The 22,816-nt window shown below is 44.0% G+C and overlaps 1 protein-coding gene across 2 annotated transcripts in view; it reads left to right on the top strand.

Annotated features, from left to right (window-relative positions):
* ap1ar (adaptor related protein complex 1 associated regulatory protein) overlaps positions 1–22,816 on the top strand; it is a 109,874-nt gene that overhangs the window by 84,508 nt on the left and 2,550 nt on the right. For both annotated transcript variants that reach the window (XM_067990992.1, XM_067990998.1), the window contains exon 9: positions 6,784–6,906. In XM_067990992.1, the coding sequence (XP_067847093.1) occupies positions 6,784–6,906 (123 nt within the window). The remainder of the gene's footprint in view (positions 1–6,783; positions 6,907–22,816) is intronic.

The following is a 22,816-nucleotide window of genomic DNA, read 5'->3' as shown; positions in this document are numbered from 1 at the left end:
ATTATTGTCTCTAAAAGTTTCCCCACCACCAACGTCAGGCTGACTGGCCTGTAATTGTCTGGTTTATTCCTCTCCCCTTTTTTGAACTGGGGTGTAACATTTGCAATCCTCCAATCCTCTGGCACCATTCCCATATCTGAGGAGGATTGGAAGATTGTGGCCAGAGCCTCTGCAATTTCCATCCTTACTTCCCTCAATAACCAGGGATGCATCCATCTGGACAGGGTGACTTTTCTACTTTGAGCACTGCCAACCTTTTACGTACCTTTTTAAGTAGTGGGAGTTCAGGCTAACGCAATTTACATATTTTTTAAGTTCGATACAAAGGGATGGCAGTGCTTTGTGTGAAGTGCAATATGTGGGCCATCAAGAATCTTCACTGTATTCAAGGACAGCACATTTGCACTAAGAATTCAAAAATTGAGTCTCTGAAGCAGAAGATCTCTGGGCTCAGCACAATTGGTTGCACTCCACAGCATCAGAGAGGATGTGGGTTTCTGGATTTTGTACTCGAGAATGTGGTCATCCAAGAAACCATGCTGGACAGTTCAGGGTCCCTAACCTAGAAAGAGGGAAGTAGTTGACCATCCACATGGTCAACAGAGGGGACAGAACTCTCACATGCAGGGAACCCCTGAGTTACAAGAATTATCCAATAGGTACTGAGTTCTGGACGGATATGAGGTATTCAGTGACTGCAACTCAGGAGGGTGGCCCTGAACAACATTGCAGCACTATGGAGAAAGGGATTACCCAAGGGGGTCAGAAGCAGTTACATTAAAAAAAAATAGGATTGGTAGTAAAGGGGGGGTTCTATAATTAGGGTTATAGTCAGCCTTTTTTGAAGTCATGATACTGAATGATATGTTGCCTCCCTGGTGCCAGGTGAAGGAAATCATGGAACAAATGGAAAAACCTCTGAGAAGGGAAGGAGAACAGCCAAAAGTCAAGCTCCATTTTGAAACTAATGACATAGATAGACATAAGTTTGAGGTCGTATGAAAATAGTTTAAGGAATTGTGCACTACATTGAAAAACAACATTTACCTGACGAAGGAGGAAGCCTCCGAAAGCTTGTGAATTTAAAATAAAATTGCTGGACTATAACTTGGTGTTGTAAAATTGTTTACAATTGTCAACCCCAGTCCATCACTGGCATCTCCACATCTTGAAAAACAAGGCCTTGTGTAGTAATCTTTGAATTACTTCCTATGCCACAGACTGACCAAATTAAGCAGAAAAGTACAAAGGTCATCCCGTAGCTGCAGGGCCGGTACAGAAGGGAAGGATTCACATTTGTGGGGCACTGGAATGATTTCTGGGACAACGGAAGGCTATACTGAAGGGACAGCCTACACCTGAACCAAAATGGCACTGATGTCCTTGTAGAGAGGATAAGTAGAGCAATGGGGGAATGTTTAAACCAATATATCAGTGGGGAAGTCTAGATTTAAGGCTAGTGAAAGAATAATAAATATTGGATTAGAAGCCAAAGGTTTATCTGAAATAAATAGTGAGAAAATGTTATCAAAGGAGAAAGGAAAAGAATCAGCCTGCAAGGTAGAATGAAAAGGCATGGGTTATCAAAAAACCAAATGAGAAAAAAACAAGAATAAGGGTCAGTGTTCCAAAAGGTTGGAGCCTGGATTTGAGTGGTAGTTGAGCAAAAGGGATCCCAAAATTTGGCAAGTTATAATTATTAATAACAATAGAAAGATATGATATAGCTATAACAGAGGCGTGGTTTAAGTTTAGACAGGACTGGAAACTTGTTGGGTGAGATCTTGCTGGAGTGGGGCATCTCGTGGCGTACGCCGTTAATTAGACTTTTTCCTGCACCCTTCAGCTCAAAAATTCTTTGCGCCGTAACTTGCTGGAAGTGCGAGCTAATAATGGCGTGACAAAGGCAATGGGCCATATGGGACCTTAGTAAATGGCGGGACCAATGGTGTACCTCCTTAACCAATGAGATTTAAGGATTGAGTAAGAAACAGAGGAACGACGGAGAAGAAGGGTGAATTAGAGTCAAATCAGGTACGGAAAGATAAGTAAAGACAGGGAAAGAAAGATTGGATTAAGAGAGATAGAAAAAAAAGACAGAAAGGAAAAGTAAGAAATTTACTACATGCAGGAATGTGATTGAACAGTTTAAATTGTTCCCTTTCAGGGTCAGAGAGGTTGATTGACATTACAATAACAATTATCACATCGTTAAAAGGGTGCTTACGCTCTTAATTACCAGACTTAACTTTCTGCGGCAAGTTTAATGGGTGATTAATGTGCAAATCCAGCAAGTTCTTAAAGATAACGGGGAGGCTAAGGGCGAGATGCCATTTGTGCGAACCAAATGGAGGAGCAGTGTAAATCGACCAGCAAGTTCTGTAGATTTGTAACTCAAGGCGTATCTCTTAATCCCCTAAACTTGCTGGCTGATTTGCACATTAATAACGGCATGCATCGTTAACATGCCATTATTTTTCCAGCAAGATCCGGCCCAATATTTCTGATTTATAACAATTTCAGGAGAGATAGGGAGGAAAACTAAAAGGGGAACTGGCCCAAATTAATGAGCAGAAAAGATAACAAGCAGGTCAACAGATAAGCAATGGGAAATCTTCAAATACGAGATACGTAAAAGAACAAAAAAAAATCCAGAAGCCGAAAAGGGGGTGTATCAAAGTGTAGATTTCCACGGAGCAGTCGAGAGATTAAACCTAAACTGAAAGTTAAAAGGGAGGAATATAATAAAGTTAGTGTTAACAACACTAAAGATAGTCATGGGGAATATGGAAAGTGCAGTAGGAAGGTGTAGAGAGATTAGATGAGCTATAAAGGGTAATATGAAAAAAGACGAGCAGACATTAAAAAAAAGTAAGAGTATTTTATAAGCATATAAAAAGTAAAAGAATACTTGAGCGTAGAACCACTCAGATGAAGTGGCGAGTCTAATTGTGGAGGATAACGGTGTGGCAGACGTGGTAAATAAATATTTTGTATGAGTTTTTCACAAATGATAGTGGAAGTGAGAACATAGACATACTAGAGGAGGATATGGACCAATTGTTGGAGAAACCCGTAGGAAAGGGAATGATTCTGAAAGAATTAGCAGGCCTCAAGGTGGATAAGTCACTGGGCCTTGATGCCATGTACACTAGGCTATTGAAAGTCAGAGAGGAGATAGCAGAGGCTAGGGTTATAATTTTTCAAACCTGCTTAAATATGCAAATTGTGCCATGAGACTGAAGAGTAGCCAATGTAATATTCTTGTTCAAGAGGAAGAGAAGTATAAATTGGGTAATAATGTCAGTTGTGGATAAATTCTTAGAAACCATAATTAGAAATCAAATTAGTAAGCATTTAAAATTATTTGGATTAATCAAGGACAGCCAGCATGGATCATGTTTGAAAAATATAATAGTTTTTTGTAGAAGTGACCAATTGGAGAGGTAAAGGGAATAGAGTAGTTGTAGGTTTTTCAGTTATTGGGATGTGGATGATGCTGGCAAGGCCACACTTATTGCCCCACTTTAGTTGTCCTGAGAAGGTAGTGGGTGACCTTCTTCTCGAACCATTGCAGTCCTTTTGGTGATGGTGCTCCCAGAGTGGTATTAGGTAGTGAATTCCAGGATATTGATCCAGCGATGATGAAAAAGCCACAATATATGTTCAACTCAGGATGGTGTGTGTCTCTGAAGTGATGGTGTTCCCACAACATGCTGCTCTTGTCCTTGATGGTAGAGGTCACTTTAGGTTGCTACATTGTATCCTGCAGATTGTACATACTGCAGTCACAGTACGGGAGATAGCTGGTCTTTCTCTTGCTCGAGGTGGTCATTACCTGGTATTTATATGGCTTGAATGTTACCCGTCATTTATTAACCTGCGCCTGGATGTGATCCAGGACCTGCTGTAAGCATGGGCTGCTTCATTATTGGAGGAGCTGTGAATGGAGCTGAATACTGTTGAATCGTCAGCAAACAGTACCACTCCTGACATTACGATGGAGGGAAGGGAAGCAGCTGAAGATTGTTGGGCCAAGGGTGCCTCCCTTAGGAATTCCTGTAGTGAATCGTAGGACTGCTATGATTTGGTGTCCAACAACCACCGCCATCTTCCTTTTTGTCAGGTATGATTCCACCCACTGGAAGATTTTCCTCATGACTCCCAATGACTTAGTTTTGCTAGGGCTCCTTAGTGCCATACTGTCAAGTGCTGCTTTGATGTTGAGGGCAGTTACTCTCACCTCTCTGTGGCACTTTGCTCTTGTGTTTATGTCTGGATCAAGACTGTTGCTTGGTCTGGAGTTGAGTAGTTCTGGTGAAACACAAAATGAGCACAGTGAGGAGATTATTGGTGAATAGCTGTTGCTTGATGGCACTGCTGATGACTCCTTCCATAACTTTTCTGATGCTTGGGAGAAGGCTGATAGGACAATAATTAGCTGAGTTAGATTCATCTTTCTTTTTGCGGATATGATATACCTGGACACTTTTCCACACTGTTGGGTAGATGTCAATGTTATAGCTGCACTAGAATTTCTTGGTTGGGGGCATCTGTTTCTGGTGTACAACAGCTGGGATATTGTCAGGGCCTATTGCCTTCACTGTGTCCAGTGCACTCAGCCGTTCCTTAATGTAACATGGGTGAACCAAATTGGTTGGACATTGGCATCTTGGAAAAGGGCAAGTGGGATTGTCTGTTTGGCATTTTTGGCTTAAGACTTTTGCAAACACTTCAGCCTTATCTTGTGCACTCAAATGCCGGGTTCCACCATAGCTGAGGATAAGGTTGTTCATGGAGCCTCCTCCTTCTGTTAATTGCTTGGTTGTCCACCACTGTTCTCAAATGAATATGGTGGACTTACAGAGCTTTGGTCTGATGCATTGATTGTGGGACTGCAGACCACTGTCTATAGTCTGCTGGTTTTGGTGTCTAGCAAGCAGGTAGCTCTGTGGTGCAACATTATTTGACTGGTACCTCATTCCAAGATATGCTTGGTGTTGCTCATTGGGCACCCAAATGGCATGCCTTAATCCCAACCTCAGAAAAGCACTTCCACTTCACCAATGTGATGTTTCCATTTTCCACACCAGTTATCCATGTGCTGCCGAAGTGAGATGCTAGCTGTAGCCAAATTAAGGGTAGTTTTCCATCCAACCTACCGACTGGATTTAACCTGTCATACTTATTTCACGCCTGACTCTTACACTTAATAGACGAGAATTTCACCCCAACAGTCTGATCCTAGCTGGCCTCCCACCTTGCACCCTCCGTAAACTTGAGCTCATCCAAAACTCTGCTGCCCAAATCCTAACTCGCACCAAGTCTGGTTCACTCATCACCCCTGTGCTTACTGACCTACATTGGCTCCTGGTCCAGCAATGCCTCGATTTTATAATTCTCAACTTTGTTTCCAAATTGCTCCACGGCCTCACCTCTCCCTATCTCTGTAACCTCCTCCAGCCCTACAACCCACCGAGATCTTTGTAGTCCTCCAATTCTGGCCTCTTGCGCATCCCCAGTTTTCATCGCTCCACCATTGACGGACATGCCTTCAGCTGTCTAGGTTCTAAGCTCTGGAATTCCCTCCTTAAACCTTTCCGCTCCCTACCTCTCCTCCTTTAGAACGTTCCTTAAAACCTACCTCTTTGACTGAACTTGGTCACTGTTCTAATATTGCCTTACGTGGCTTGGTGTCAAATTTTGTTTGACTACGCTCCTGTGAAGCCTCTTGGAATGTTTTACTATGTTAAAGTCGCTATATAAATGCAGCCTGTTATATTCAAAGCTAACACCCCAAGGAGAAAAGATAATATGCTAACACGTGATGCCACTTGGCGTCCCTGTGTCCACTTTATGTCCACTTTTTATTTCTATCAAAGCCTAAATCAGGTTTAAATCAGGTTTCTGGTGTAAAGTTTGTTACTGATGAGTAAGCTTTTCTCTCCTTAATCCTGCTGTACTTTAAATGGAAAAATTATTGAAACTTCGATTTAAATTTCTTTAAGTTGCATTATTAAATTACTGTATTGTAAAAGAAGGTTGTGTGATGAAACAAAACTAAGTCTATTGTATGGAAAGCTAAACTAGTTGAACAAGAGAATAAGCAGTAAGATATGTAAGGAATTCAAACTAAAGCAAACAGGAAGAAAAGGAAAATTGAAACACAATTACATATTTAAGTATGTAATAGTAATAACACATTGGCATTAGTGATTTATTATTTCCATATTCTCTCTGCTACAAATTTCAGATATAATGCTATCCTAGCTAGTTATAAATTGCAAAAGCTGTATTAATGTTGTACAGTATTAAAAGAGTGACACCTTATACTGCACAATCTTATTTTGTAATAAAATAATGACAAGTTAAGTTACTATCTCCAGCTGCTTAGTTGATACAAAATCTATAATGGTGCATTATCTTTATAGAATACTAAACTACAGAATGAGCTGTTTATAGTTAATAGCACAATGAAAATAATATTGAAAAATAAAGTGGCCTGTGGTACAAACAACAGTCATTAAAAATACTAGATTTTTTCACCAAGCTGGTTAGAATATGAAAATGGTGACTCTCCCAAAATATATTATTGTTGGATCAACTATAACACTAAGAATGCAGTGATGCATTATCAAGTTTCAATATAGCTTTGTGTCATAACTGTAAGGAGTTTGATCATTACAGATTTTTTAATTGACCTAGAAGCTGCATCATATGAGAATGAATATGAATTTATTGTTTAATCCCATATTTTAAGAATTGTTCCTGCCTTCATGCTAGGAATCTCCTCAGAACCTACTATTCTGACACCAAACACTGAAAGCAGCTGTGACTTGACAACAAAAACCAAATCAACAAATGACGACAGTACGTCACTGGATCTCGAGTGGGAGGATGAAGAAGGTAAAGCTGCTTAGATTTAGTAACTTTTCATGTCTATATGCCACGTCCCTAATCTCAATTATATCACTGAGCCGGATAGGAAAATCAGCCCTAGCTACATTTACATGCCTCAAAGTGGCATTGGTAAAGGCCTAAGAGTAGTCTGCCTGTCCATCTGAGAGTTGAGGGGGAAAAAGGGCTGACAGTTAATGAGATGATCCTGTACATTTCTTTCATTTCAATTACAAGTCATATATCCCCTTTGATGCCGACTGATGATCACCACTGGTTTGCAAGTCAGTCCCATTTGAATTATTTACCAGGTTATCCTATTTTATTTGAAACCTGGTTTTTGTTACAATTTTGGAATGTTTTGGAATTGTTAGATTTTGGGGGTCTTTTCTAATCACCTAATTCTAGATATTTCAGGTTCCATCTTAAATAATGCTTATCTACATTGTTGGATATGTCATACCAATTTTTCAGTCTTTCAGGAGTTTCAAGCTGATCGATTCCTTCTGAGTTTTTCAAATTAACTCATTCTTTCATGGGTGTTCAAGCTTACCCCATCCACCTCCTCCAATTCAGAAAAAATACAGAATTATTAGGATTTCCTGGATTTTGAATATCCCACCACATAATATTAACAGGAATGATGTCATGTGCAAGCAGAACCAATCACACAGCACTGTTTGTTTAAGTTTGAATTATTCATCTCTAGCCTGTAACCACTAAAATTTGCAACATTGTATTGAAATAATCTTGTTACAGGGATCTGAACTGCAGTTTGTTTTGTAAAGGGATTATGGACTGTAACTGGACTTAAAGGAATTCAGGAGAAACTTTTTTACCCAGAGCGGTAAGAATGTGGAACACGTTACCACAAGGAGTAGTTGAGGCAAATAGCATAGATGCATTTAAGGGGAAGCTAGATAAGCACATAAGGGAAAAAGGACTAGAAGGGTATGCTTGACAGGTTTGATGAAGTAGGGAGGGAGGAGGCTCGTGTGGAGCATAAACGCCAGCATAGACCAGTTTGGCCGAATGGCCTGTTTCTGTGCTGTAGTTTTGATGTAACTCGATGTAAAGGAAAGCCACTAAACCAAAATTAGACAAAAATGCCTCATTTTTGTCACAGGCAGTTTCCACAAGAAGACCATCTTCTCTCCCATGATCCAGAAGATGTAATTTTTCGATGTTTTGCTGTTAGTGGTGTGTACCCAAGAGCCCAGCAGCTATTCTACTTCCAGTCTGTTTATTGGATTTAACATAGACTTACACTTTGCTACCAAACGCTCTTTGAAATGGCATATTTGACATGGATGAGAGATTTATAGACTAAAGCAACTAATGGCCCGGAAATTGTGCTGAGCGGCAAATGAAGGTTGCTCATTAGTTATAAATTCACCCACAAACTATTTGCAGACTTTATTGCGGGAACTCCCTCAAATACGGAGCTACAAAAAGTGCAGCGTCCTTTCCTGGGCTTCTTTCAGCTGTGAGAGCGGGGAATGGATCGCTCTCCCCTCAACCAATCAGCTGTGAGAGCGGGGAATGGATCGCTCTCCCCTCAACCAATCAGCTGTGAGAGCGGGGAATGGATCGCTCTCCCCTCAACCAATCAGCCTAAAGCATCTTTGACAAGCCGCACAGAGTCAGAACCAGGAAATGAGAGCTACAGTAAACTCAATGTAAAATCAGTTAGAGAAAGCGAAATATAGCGAGAATATAGGTAAGAAATATCGAATTAAGAGAGATAAGAGATAGGCAGAAAAAGTTTTTTAAAAATTGAATTTTTAAAATAAATTTTTATAAATGTCTAACAACAATTAAAATCGGAAGTAATGAGATTCCACATTTTAAAAAGTTAATTTTCAGCGCAGGGAGGTTGTTTGGCAGTCATTAAGACTTACCACGGCGTTAAAAGTTAATTTAGGCCTAGAAAATCCCAGCGTAACTTTTTTATGGAGAGATTAATTCGTTTCCAGCTGGGCAGGAGAGCAAGTTCCGGCTGGTTCATTCATTCAGCCAGCAAGCTGTCCTTTTCGCTCAGCTTTCAAACGAGCAGAGCAAATGGTAGAGCAATTTCTGGATTTCCACACTTGACTTTGCATATTCACTCACCGGAACTTGCTCGTCCATTTGCCCTGAAATAACCGTGAGCCGTGTTGGAATTTCCGGGCCAGTATCTTTATTTACTATTAAGTAGTAATATAAAGCATAACGATTGGCAGATACCAACAGTACCTTGTACATAACCATAAATATGTGAAAGTCTGTAATGGGTAAATTACCCTATTTAAGAATAACTTTAGACTGAGCGAGACCCTCTGAATATTTGAGCAAAGTTCTGGTTTATGAAAAGCAAATTCAAACTGGTTTTATCCATTTGTAAACCTTCTGTACAAATATGTTCCTCAAGCAGGGAGTGAATACTGAGCTTCTCATTTTCATCAAATTTCAGATTTTAGAACTCCCATTTCAACCTTCTGATTTGTTATACTGCATCCTTCACACATTTTAAATACTTGACCAACCTCGGTTCATACTGGGGAAATTACGTGTTTGGCATGTTCACAAAACTTTACGTCCTGAACTGCCGCAACACGCCTGCTATGTGGCAGCATGAGTTTGTGTTTTTTCTGTGAATACATATTTGGATGAAGACTTGGTGTATAAAGTGTACCCCGTAGTGTCATAGGCATTCATGGTCAGGTTTGAAAGTAGCTTAAGACAATATGAGGGGAAGGTATGTGTCACATGTGCTCAATACGTTACATGGTTGTTTTCGTCTCTTCACACTTCACTTGAAGAGTAGTGTGAAGTAGTTGAAGGATTCACAGGCTGATTAAGACTCCCTTGATGGCCATTACCATGTTTATACCAGCCGGTAGGGTGGTTAGCCCTATATGGCGGGAGGGTTTTATGGGCTCCCAAAACCCATACGGTGAAGGGGGGCACCCACACCCATCGAATGAGAGAATCCCGCTAAATGTTGACCCCGAATTCAGAGCCAGAGCTCCAGTCTCCACTTGCCGGGACTGTCTGGAGCAGGGTTCGAACCCTGCACCTTCTGACTTGGGCAGGAATGCTACCACTAAGTCAAAGCCTCACTGCTAATGCACTACATTAATGAAAGGTCATGATGTTTCTTCTACCTAAAATTACCTGGTAACGTCATTAAACTTTTTTTTTAGTTCATCTTCCTGGGTGATGGAGGTGGCATTCTCCCTGAACTGCTGTTATTGAGAGATGGCAGCCCTTGCTACCAAAGAGATGGCTCTCTTCATTGCCTCCCTTCCTCCAAGAGAATCTCTATGGCCCCATCTGAGAAATGGGCAACTCCCTGACCTCCTGATGTGTCTGATTGTGTCCAACTCTGCCTCAAGTTCTGAGATCTTGAGCTCAAGTTGGGGACATTTCCTGCAGATGTGTTTGTCTGAGTTAACATCTGCTACTTGAAACTCTGTCATCCGGCAGGAACTGCACATCATTGTCCCTTCCTCTTCTGTCATTTGTACTATTAAAGTTAGTTATGTTATAGTTAAGTTCTTATCTACTTAAATTTCAATTAAAGTACTCTGCTTGAATTGCCACTCTAGCCAAATTTCCATTATAAAAGTACTGTTCTCACTGTGTTCCCACCTCACTCCATTACCAGCTCACTCTGTGGTATACTCTCTGTCTGTTCTGGTTCTCTTGTGTATCAAAGCAAGCTAGGCCATTTCTAACCCCTTATGTACTGTGACAGAAAGAAAGAAACCAATACCATGATAAATAAAAATGCTACATTTTTCAATCATCTCAAGGTTTGGGTCAGGAGATTGTTCTACCCTAATTTTTTGTTACATTAATGAAGTGATGTCACATGCAGTGGCGAATATCCTGAGATACCATCACTTCTCAATTCTGTGTTGATCTTCATAAAAATATTCAGAATAAACAAACCAGTTCTTCTACATTCAAGGGAACAATTGTGCTAATTAAATCAAAGAAGCAAATCATTCTGATCTTTTAATTAATGACCCAGTCTGATCTTTAAGTAAATGGAACAAGCAATTAAAATTTTGCTACAGTATTTTTATTTTATTCGTTCATGGGATGTGAGCGTCCCTGGCAAGGCCAGCATTTATTGCCCATCCCAAATTGCCCTCGAGATGGTGGTGGTGAACTGCCTTCTTGAACCGCTGCAGTCCGTGTGATGAAGGTTCTCCCACAGTGCTGATAGGAAGGGAGTTCCAGGATTTTGACCCAGCGACGATGAAGGAACGGCGATATATTTCTAAGTCTGGATGGTGTGTGACTTGGAGGGGAACGTGCAGGTGGTGTTGTTCCCATGTGCCTGCTGCCCTTGTCCTTCTAGGTGGTAGAGGTCGCGGGTTTGGGAGGTGCTGTCAAAGAAGCCTTGGCGAGTTGCTGCAGTGCATCCTGTGGATGGTACACACTGCAGCCACAGTGTGCCGGTGGTGAAGGGAGTGAACATTTAGGGTGGTGGATGGGGTGCTAATCAAGCGGGCTGCTTTGTCCTGGATGGTGTCGAGCTTCTTGAGTGTTGTTGGAGCTGCACTCATCCAGGCAAGTGGAGAATATTCCAAAACACTCCCGACTTGTGCATGTAGATGGTGGAAAGGCTTTGGGGAGTCAGGAGGTGAGTCACTCGCCGCAGAATACCCAGCCTCTGACCTGCTCTTGTAACCACAGTATTTATATGGCTGGTCCAGTTAAGTTTCTGGTCAGTGGTGGTGGCCCCCAGGATGTTGATGGTGGGGGATTCAGCGATGATAATGCCATTGAATGTCAAGAGGAGGTGGTTAGACTCTCTCTTGTTGGAGATGGTCATTGCCTGGTACTTGTCTGGCATGAATGTTACTTGCCACTTATCAGCCCAAGTCTGGATGTTGTCCAGGTCTTGCTGCATGCGGGCACGGACTGCTTCATTATCTGAAGGGTTGCGAATGGAACTGAACACTGCAATCATCAGCGAACATCCCCATTTCTGACCTTATGATGGAGGGAAGGTAATTGATGAAGCAGCTGAAGATGGTTGGGCGTAGGACACTGCCCTGAGGAACTCCTGCAGCAATGTCCTCGGGCAGAGATGATTGGCCTCCAACAACCACTATCATCTTCCTTTTTGCTAGGTATGACTCCAGTCACTGGAGAGTTTTCCCCCTGATTCCCATTGACTTCAATTTTACTAGGGCTCCTTGGTGCCACACTCGATCAAATGCTGCCTTGATGTCAAGATCAGTCACTCTCACCTCACCTCTGGAATTCAGCTCTTTTGTCCATGTTTGGACCAAGGCTATAATGAGGTCTGGAGCCGAGTGGTCCTGGCGGAACCCAACCTGAGTATCGGTGAGCAGGTTATTGGTGAGTAAGTGCCGCTTGATAGCACTGTCAACGACACCTTCCGTCACTATGCTGATGATTGAGAGTGGACTGATGGGGCGGTAATTGGCCGGATTGGATTTGTCCTGCTTTTTGTGGACAGGACATACCTGGGTAATTTTCCACATTCTCGGGTAGATGCCAGTGTTGTAGCTGTACTGGAACAGTTTGGCTAGAGGCGTGGCTAGTTCTGGAGCACAAGGCTTCAGCACTACAGCTGGGATATTGTCTGGGCCCATAGCCTTTGCTATTTCCAGTGCACTCAGCCGTTTCTTGATATGAAGTGGAATGGATTGAATTGGCTGAAGTCTGGCTTCTGTGATGGTGGGGATATCGGGAGGAGGCCGAGATGGATCATCTACTCGGCACTTCTGGCTGAAGATGGTTGCAAACGCTTCAGCCTTGTCTTTTGCACTCACGTGCTAGACTCCGCCATCATTGAGGATGGGGATGTTTACAGAGCCTCCTCCTCCCGTTAGTTGTTTTTTTTTCAAAAAATATACTTTATTCATAAAATTTGCAACAATACATACAATTCAGTTGTCATATCACATTCCAAACTTACACAATACAGATTATACAATTTGCAGGTTACATCAAGTACAGTTCAATGAACACATTGGACATAATTACAGTTCATGACACTCTTGGGTTCCTCATTGCATCACAATCAATACAGGTGATTCATTACAGGTACATTACATTTCATTACATCAATTTGAATTTTACATTCTGCCTGAGGGGTTTTTCCCTGATTTCAGCCCCTCAGTGTACAGTGGCGGGAAGGCTCTAAACGGTTGCCTTTCCCCACAGAGCCTTTGCGGCTGCCGCACCCATCCTCAGTGCGTCCCTGAGCACATAGTCCTGGACCGTGGAATGTGCCAGTCTGCAACACTCGGTCGAGGACAGCTCCTTGCACTGGAAGACCAGCAAGTTTCGGGCAGACCAAAGGGCGTCTTTCACCGAGTTGATGGTCTTCTAGCAGCAGTTGATGTCCATCTCAGTGTGCGTCCCCGGGAACAGCCCGTAGAGCACAGAATCCTGTGTTACGGAACTGTTCGGGACGAACCCGGACAGATACCACTGCATCTCTCTCCAGACCTTCTTTGCAAAGGCACATTCCAGAAGGAGATGGGTGACGGTCTTGTCTCCACCGCAGCCTCCTCGGGGACAGTGTGCGGTGGCGCTGAGAGTCCGGGAGTGCATGAAGGATCTGACGGGAAGGGCCCTTCTCACCACCAGCCAAGCTAGGTCTTGGTGCTTGTTTGAAAGCTCTGGCAATGAGGTGTTCTGCCAGATGACATTGACAGTCTGCTCGGGGAACCAACCGACAGGATCCACCATCTCCTTTTCCCGCAGGGTCTCTAGGACGTTACGTGCTGATTGCCTTGTGGTCAAAGGTGTTTTTCTGCACAAACTTTTCTACGAAGGACAAGTGGGGCGGAACGGTCCAACTGGACGGAACGTTCCGTGGCAGCGTGGCCAGGCCCATCCTTCTCAACACCGGGGACAGGTAGAACCTCAGTACGTAGCGACACTTCGTGTTTGCGTACCGAGGGTCTATGCACAGCTTGATGCAGCCGCACACAAAGGTGGCCATCAGGATGAGGGCCATGTTGGGCACTCCTTTCCCCCTTTCTCTGGAGATTTGTACATCTTGTCCCTGCGGATACGGTCCATTTTTGATCTCCAGATAAAGTGGAAGATGGCTCGAGTGACTGTCGCGGCGCAGGAGCGAGGTACAGCAACACTGAGAGCACCTCGCACCTGATGACCAGGTTTTTGCCCATGATTGAGAGGAATCGTCGATCCCACAGTCCCAGTTTCTGCTTAACCTTGGCAATACGCTCCTCCCAGTTTTTGGTGCACGCCCTGGCCCCCCCCCCCGAACCAGATCCCCAGCACCTTCAGGTAATCCGACCTGACGGTGAAGGGGACAAAGGATCGGTCGGTCCAGTTCCAAAAAAACATGGCCTCGTTCTCGCTACGATTTACCCTGGCCCCCGAGGCCAGTTCGAACTGGTCGCAGATGCTCATCAATCTGCGGACCAACAGCTGATCCGAGCAAAAGATGGCGACGTCGTCCATGTACAGGGAGGCCTTGACCTGAGTGCCTCCACTGCCTGGGATCGTCACCCCTCTTATGCCCGCATCCCTCCTGATGGTCTCGGCAAAGGGTTCGATGCAACACACTAACAAGACGGAGGAGAGAGGACAGCCCTGCCTGACTCCAATTTTGATCGGAAAGCTTTCTGATTCCCACCCGTTGATTGAAGCTGCGCTACTAATGTTTGTGTAGAGCAGTTGGATCCAATTGCGGATTCCCTCCCCAAACCCCATTTTCGAGAGCACGTCCGTCATGTACGTGTGGGATATTCTGTCAAAGGCCTTCTCCTGGTCCAGGCTGATGAGGCAGGTGTTCACCCCCCTGTCCTGTACGTAGGCGATCGTATCCCTGAGTAGCACCAGGCTATCCAAGATCTTCCTGCCGGGTACGGCGCAGGTCTGATCGGGGTGGATCACCACCTCCAGGGCTGACTTGACCCGATTGGCGATGACCTTGGACAGAATTTTGTAGTCCACGTTAAATAGTGAGATGGGTCGCCACTTTTTGATTTCTTCCCTCTCCCCCTTCTGCTTGTAGATGAGGGTCATGATGCCTTTCCTAATGGAGTCTGACATGCTGCCTGCCAGGAGCATACCCCATACACTTCCAGCAGGTCTGGGCCTATCCAGTCCCACAGAGCCGAGTACAACTCCACCGGTAAGCCATCGCTTCCGGGAGTTTTACTCTTTTCGAAGGAACGGACGGCCTTTGTCAGTTCTTCCAGAGTTAGCGGGTGATCCAGACTCTCCCGCTTGCTGTCGCCTAGAACCTCCGTGATAGACGACAAGAAGGACTGGGAGGCCGCGCTGTCTGTGGACTTCACGTCGTACAGTCCGGCATAAAAGGATTTGCAGATCCTCAGTATGTCTGGCTGCGAGGACGTGACCGAGCAGACCTCTTCCTTCAGGCTGCTGATCACAGAGCTCTCTCTGCACCTTTTGGAAGAAGAAACGCGAGCAAGTCTCGTCCTGCTCCACGGAGCGGACCCTGGACCGGAAGATGATCTTGGAGGCCTCGGGGGCAAAGAGCGAGGCTTGCTGGTCCTTCACCTCTCTGAGTTCCTCCCCGACATCGATCCCCATCAACTGCAGCAGGAGAAGACTCTGCATGCTTTTCTGGAGTTGGGACGTTTCCCTCTGCCTCTCCCTCGCCTTCTGAACACCTTTGAGGATGACCTTTATGGCTTCCCACCAGTGCACTGGATGTGGCAGGACTGCAGAGCTTTGATCTGATCCTTTGGTTGTGGAAACACTTAGGTCTGTCTATAGCATGTTGCTTCCGCTGTTTAGCATGCATGTAGTCCTGAGTTGTTGCTTCTCCAGGTTGGCACCTCATTTTTAGGTTTGCCTGGTGCTGCCCCTGGCATGCTCTTCTATGCTCCTCATTGAACCAGGGTTGATCCCTGGCATCGGTATAAATTAAGCACAATTAAATTTGTTGCTCAAGCATCTAATGATTGCCCTTTTACTAACTGACCCAGTGAGTTTCTTTTAATTTTGGTTTCAGTATAGGAAGTGACAATTCTCGAAATAGAATGTACTTCGCAATGACCAATTCCTCTTTCAAAAAAATGAGAACTAACTGAAGTAGTGAAGTTAATCTTTCACTTTATTTTCAGTCTCTTAATTTTTGTCCCCTTCTGGTGCCTCTACCAGTTATTTATTGGGATGAGATTGGTCCTGCCAGTATTTCCCCCCAACAAGAATTAACTAAGCTCGATTATTGTCAGGAATGACAATTCAGATTGGGGATCTGAACTTGTTCTGAATAGAAATTTCCTTACTCTGCAGGAGTAAATTGTCTTGTTTTTTTTTTCCTCTCCTCAATATTTTTCGTGCATAGTTTTCTGCAGTAGCAGTACATTGGGAGTAAATTATGTTTGGTAGTAGGTTGACTCCTAGTGCCCTATAGACGACGACGACGACGACGACAACAACTTGAATTTATATAGCGTCTTTAACGTAGTAAAACGTCCCAAATCGCTTCACAGGAGTGTTATCAAACAAAATTTGACACCAAGCTGCATAAGGAGATATTGGGACAGGTGACCAAAAGCTTGGTCAAAGAGGTAGGTTTTAAGGAGCGTTTTAAAGGAAGATAAAGAGGCAGAGAGGTTTAGGGAGAGAATTCCTGAGCTTAGGACCAAGGCAGCTTAAGGCATGGCCGCCAATGGTGGAGCAATTAAAATTGGGGGTGCACAAGAGGCCAGAATTGGAGGAGTGCAGAGATCTCGGAGGGTTGTAGGGCTGGAGGAGGTTACAGACATAGGGAGGGGCAAGGCCATGGAGGGATTTGAAAACAAGGATGAGAATTTTAAAATCGAGACTTTGCCGGACCAGAGGCCAGTGTAGGTCAGTGAGCACAGGGGTGATGGGTGAACAGGACTTGGTGTGAGCTAAGATACGGGCAGCAGAGTTTTGGATGAGCTCAACTTTATGGAGGGTGGAAGATGGAAGGCCAGCTAGGAGACCATTGGAATAGTCAAGTCTAGAGATAACAAAGGCATGGTTGAGAGTTTCAGCAGCAGATGAACTGAGGCAGGAGCGGAGATGGGTGATGTTATGGAGGTGGAAGTAGGCAGTCTTGATGATGGAGCGGATACATGGCAGGAAGCTCATCTCAGGGTCAAATAGGACACCACGGTTGTGAAGGTTCTGGTTCAGCCTCTGACAGTGGCCAAGGAGAGGGATGGAGTTGTTGGTGGGGACCTAAGGCAATGGCTCTGGTCTTCCCAGTATTTAGTTGGAGGAAATTTCTGCTCAACCAGTACTGGATGTCGGACAAGCAGTGTGACAAATCAAAGGCAGTAGAGGGGTCAAAGTGGTAGTGAGGTAGAGCTGGGTGTTGTCAGCGTACATGTGGAACCTGACGTGTTTTCAGATGATGCCGCCGAGGGGCAGCATGTAGATGAGAAATAGGAGGGGGCCAAGGATAGATCCTTGGGGAACTCCGGAGGTAACAGTACGAGAAGCCATTGCTGGTGATTTTCTGGCTATGACTGGATAGATGAGAATGGAACCAGCGAGGACAGTCCCACTCGACTGGACGACAGAAGAGAGGCATTGGAGGAGGATGGAGTGGTCAACCGTGTCAAAGGCTGCAGACTGATCAAGAAGGATGAGGAGAGATAGTTTACCGTCGTCACAATCACATAGGATGTCTTTCGTGACTTTGATAAGGGCTGTTTCATTGCTGTGGCAGGGGTGGAAACCTGATTGGAGGGATTCAAACATGAAGTTGCTGGAAAGATGGGCAGAGATTTGGGACAACACATTCAAGGACTTTGGACAGGAAAGGGAGGTTGGAGATGGGGCGATAATTTGCAAGGTCAAGGGTGGGTTTTTTGAGGACGGGGGGTGATGACAACAGATTTGAAGGGGAGGCGGGATTGTACCTGAGGTGAGGGAACCGTTAACAATATCAGCTGACATGGGGGCCAGGCAGGGAAGTTGGGTGGTCAGCAGTTTGGTGGGAATAGGGTCGAGGGAGCAACAGGTGGGCCTCATGGACGAGGTGAGCTTGGAGAGGGCATGAGGGGAGATAGGAGAAAAACTAGACAACGATGCGCGATCGAGACCAGGGCAGGGGGGAGCCATAGGGGAAGTTTGGCTTGGTGGGCTGGGAAAAGGAGGGAAGCGGCAGAGGCAGCTGAACGGATCAATCTCAGTGACAAGTCCATGAACTCCTCGCACTTGTTGGAGGTGAGGGTGGAGGAGGCAGGGAGAGGGGTTTAAGAAGACTGTAGTGGAGAAGAGAAGTCGGGCTTTATCTTTGCATTCCAGGATGATCCTGGAATAATGAGCAGTTTTGGCAGAGGAGAGCAGGACCCAATCGTGCTTTATGTGGTCCAGCCAGATCTGGCAATGAATGGCTCAACCAGTTGTCCGCTATAAACATTCAGGTCTGCATCCCTTGGATTTGAGGGATTGGAGATGAGGGCCATACCAGGGGGAACAACCAGGGTGATAGAGAGTAATGGTTTTAATGGGGACAAGGGCATCAAAGGTGGAGGTGAGGGTGTGATTGAACAGATCCGTAGCTGCAGAAATGTTGTGGTGAATGGAGGGCCAAAGGCTAGGCAGTTGGTAATTTGAAAGTGCTGTTGTAAGTGACTTGGGAGAGAGCTTTTTCCAGGGACGGACACAGAAGGAAGTGGGGTTGGGATGTGGAAAGGGGAATGTGAATGGAGAGGGATACAAGTGAGTGATCAGAGATGGCCTTATCTGAGATTGACACGATGGGAGTAGAGAGGCCACGTGAGATGGCAAGGTCGAGGGTGTGGCCGTGAATATGGGTAGGGAAGTTCATATGGAGGGAGGATAGGAGAGCAGTGAACTCAGAGGAGAGAGGCCATGATGAGTTAAGATGGAGGTTGAAATCACCGAGGATGAGAAGTCACTCAGTGCAGAGGCTGAGGGAGGAAAGCAGTGAAGATATCTCGGTGAGAATCTTGGCATAGTATTTAGGAGGGAGGTAGAGAATGAGGATTTTGAAGGAGAGGTGAGAAGGGTGGAACAAGGTGTGATTTGGTGATAAGGGCCACATCACCGCCGCGGTGGTCTGGACAGGGCAAGTGGTGGAAAATAGAGCCAGGCGGGGAGGCTTCATTAAGGGGAAAGGTGTCATCACCCATCAGCCAAGTTTCCACCAAGGCCATGATATCTATGAAATCATCCACACTAAGCTCATGGATGGCAAGGGCCTTGTTCACAAGTGAAAGGGCATTCTGGAGGGAGATGCGGAGAGGTAGCTGATTCGCCAGCAAAGCCCACAGTTTCACTACTGGGGGTGGGGGGGGAGTGGGACGGGAAGGAGATTGACAAGATTAGCCCCCAGAGGGTGTGCTGGGCGGGAAGGTCGGTGAGAGAGTAGGATGGGGCAGTTGGAGTTGCTGCTCATAAGAAGGCGACGACCAGTGTCTCGATGGGCCCTTCGGAGGATGCCAAGGAAGGCGCAGAGGGAAACTGTAGGCTTATCTAAAAAGGAGTCGAGCCTCGGACGGTAGCAAAGTTGAGGTCAGGATTTGGGGAGGCAGAGTACCAGAGAAGGGAGAAATGAAAGGAGACATAGCAACCCCTTGTGATCTGGACTGGATGTTTGTCCGCCGCACAAATGTTTCTTCAAATTTCTGAAGACAAACCGAGCAAACACTCAGCAAGGCTTGATGTGAATTGTTAAGTTGCTTATTTCACAGTGAGTGAGCAATAACAATGATCAGATTCACATAGTTCAACCATTACAATGTATCCTCACACAATAAAGAACGAATACACCTTGCTTCGCCATATCAGTGGATCAACTTCCTCTCTCATAAGATGTTTTCTAACCTGTTCGTTCGGCATTTCTGACTTTCTGAGCCTGCCTAGAGCTTTTGTAGCTCTTTGTTCAAAAATCGGACTGCCCTCACAGCCTTCCCATTTCCCCTTTTTTAAAAAAAAACTTATTTTTTTTACCTCCCATCAAGCTATAAAAATGCTTCTTGTTTAGACTCTGGGGAAACCAACTTCCATTTAGCATATTGACTGCCTTTCATCTAGGTGCCTTTTTTAAACATGCCAGAATACATTTGCTAAACAAACCCAACTTTAAAAGTAACATTTTTTTCCCATATCCTTTCTATGGAAAATGGTCAATAATTCTGAAATGTGACATGTGTATTTTATATTTTCTTTAATAAGTAAACTGTAAACCATGTGTTGTGCTGTGATGTGAGCCCAGTCTATTGAGGACCACAAGTTTATCCACTGACTGTCAGTCATTTGTATGTTGCTTCTGTAATGTGATCGCGTTCTAATTAATGTGTGTGGTGTCACAGCATGAGAGCACAAATAGTAGAGTGCGGCTTTATATTGCAGCTTTTCACAAGCTTCTCGAAAGGAAAACAATAAAGGGTTGCAATCTAATGCTAAGCTATTGTTTTGTACAATACTTTTATTTCTTACCACTATGGAGCGAATGCTGGCTTAAACTATTCTCGACAAGTCCAAACCAAATCTCATTTGAACAGCTACAACTCGATAAACATTCCAAGAAACAGCTACTGGGACTTTCTGAATTTCAAAATAACTGCATATTTGAAAATAACTGGCTGTAAAATATATAACTAAATGTATCATACAATCTGATTGCTCAAAATAACTTGATTTCTCCCTGAAGCTTTGCAGATAACAGAACAAAATTTGAAATATTTGTATTGAGTTAAGCTTGGTATAAGAATCTGGCTGCAGCTGGTTTTAAAATGCTTATGTATTGTGACTAGATTTAAAGGAATGTCACCATACTAAATCAAGATTTGAAAAAAAAACATTTTTTGTGCATTCCTAATGGTGGTGGTGGCTATTATGCATGAAGATGTTTAATGTACAATTGTTTGATGTGACTTGCTGTGCAGTTGGAACATTTCTGCTAGTTCAAGAAATAAATTACGTACGGTATAGTTAAGGGAATTTGTCCAGTGATAAAATGTGTAGCGCTGAAAATTTGAATAATAGAATATAGAATGCATTAAAAGCAGAGAGCAAAATGATTTTATAATTATGGATTTGTGACAGTATCTGCTGTGTAATTCTTTGAACACAGCTGTACATAAAAGATGCCAGTGTTTGACAATTCTACCTTATTTGGGTCAGTAGAAATCTGCATGGAATTATTTAAATGCTTCATGGAAATTACCCATGTAAGTATATAGTTTAATTCAGAAGAATGCAGTCCTGTAGTCTAACTGTAGAACTCTAACTTTCTCAGTAAACAAATTAAGTTATAGCCATTTGGGAGAGATGGTCATCCTTCATCGTTATATAATAAAGCGTAGTGGCCTGTGAGTCAGTTGCGATCTAAGTAGAGACCTAGGCAAAGGAACTACATCTGAAAAAGCCAATGATTAAGTAATATGTATCAGATGAGTGACTCAGCTGTTTTACCAGCATAGTGGTGGGAAATAAACAACATGGTCTAATCCATTTCAACTTAGTGAAATACCACCTGAAACATCCTTATTCCCTTTACCTTTGTGTGAAACATCTTTTAAATGAATTGCTAAGCATTCTAATGAGAAACGAAACAAAATTATCAGGCTTTTTTTTTAAGTTCTCTGATATGGAGGCCCAAAGATCCACTATCAAGATCAACATGCATCAGGAACAAAAATATCTTCTCCCAGAGACGTACCATGCAACTTATGCATAGATAACCTCCTTGACACAATATAATTACAGATGGTGACATTTTACTGACTGGCTGATGGGTTGTTCTGTTAGTCTAGTGTATGACGACTGTATCAGTTAATAGGTGTTATATGTTAATTTATCACTGCTGGAAGTGATTGGATTCACTTAGATTATCTAATCAAAGATCTATCCTTGGCCCCTCCTTTTTCCTCATCTATGTGCTGCCCCTCAGCGACATCATCCGAAAACACGCCAGATTCCACAAGTACACTGAAGACAGTCAGCTCTACCTCAACTCCACCTCTCTCAACCACTCCACCGCTTATGATTTGTCACACTGCTTGTCCGACACCCAGTGCTGAATGAGCAGAAATTTCCTTCAGTTAAATATTAGAAATATCAAAGCTATTGTCTTCAGCTCCCGCCACAAACTCTGTTCTCTAGCCACCGATTCCATCCCCCTCCCTGGCCACTGTCTGAGGCTGAACCAGACTGTTTGCAACCTTGGTGTCCTTTTTGACCCTGAGCTGACCTTCCAACCCCATATCTTCTCTATCACCAAAACCGTCTACCTCCACCTCCATAATATTGGCTGTTTCCGACCCTGCCTCAGTCCATTTGCTGCTGAAACCCTCATCCATGCTTTTATTACCTCTAGGCTGGCCTTCCACCCTCTGTAAACTTGAGTTCATCCAAAACTTTTCTGCCCATATCCTAACTTGCACCATTGGCTCAAATTAAAAATTCTCATCCTTGTGTTCAAATCCCTCCATTGCCTCAACCTTCCCTATCTCTGTCAACTCCTCCAGCCCAACAACCCTCCAAGAACTCATGTTCCTCCAATTCTGGCCTCTTTGCATCCCTGATTTCCTACACCCCACATTTGGCAGCGTGCCTTCAGTGGTCTAGTTCCTAAGCTCTGGAATTCCCTCCCTTAACCTCTCTACCTCTCCTCCTTTAAGACGCTCCTTAAAACCTACCTCTTTGGCCTAGCATTTGGTCACCTATCCTAATATCTCCTATGTGGCTCAATGTCATATTTTGTCTGATAACGCTCCTGTGAAGCACCTTGCAACGTTTTACCATGTTAACGGCGCTATATAAATGCAAGTTGTTGTTGTTGTAAATGTGTGCAAGAAAATAATCATTTTCCGTCGTTGAATATTAAAATTGTAGGATTTAATTCCTTCTCTAAGAATGAAGTAGGAAATAATTTCCTCAGTGTACCTGCTTTGCTATAAAAACTGAGATTCTTAATCCTAGAAAT

This window comes from Heptranchias perlo, chromosome 1 (assembly GCF_035084215.1).
Source record: "Heptranchias perlo isolate sHepPer1 chromosome 1, sHepPer1.hap1, whole genome shotgun sequence".
In the NCBI taxonomy this organism is placed as follows: Eukaryota; Metazoa; Chordata; class Chondrichthyes; order Hexanchiformes; family Hexanchidae; genus Heptranchias; species Heptranchias perlo.
This window is presented reverse-complemented; position numbering and strand designations above follow the sequence as displayed.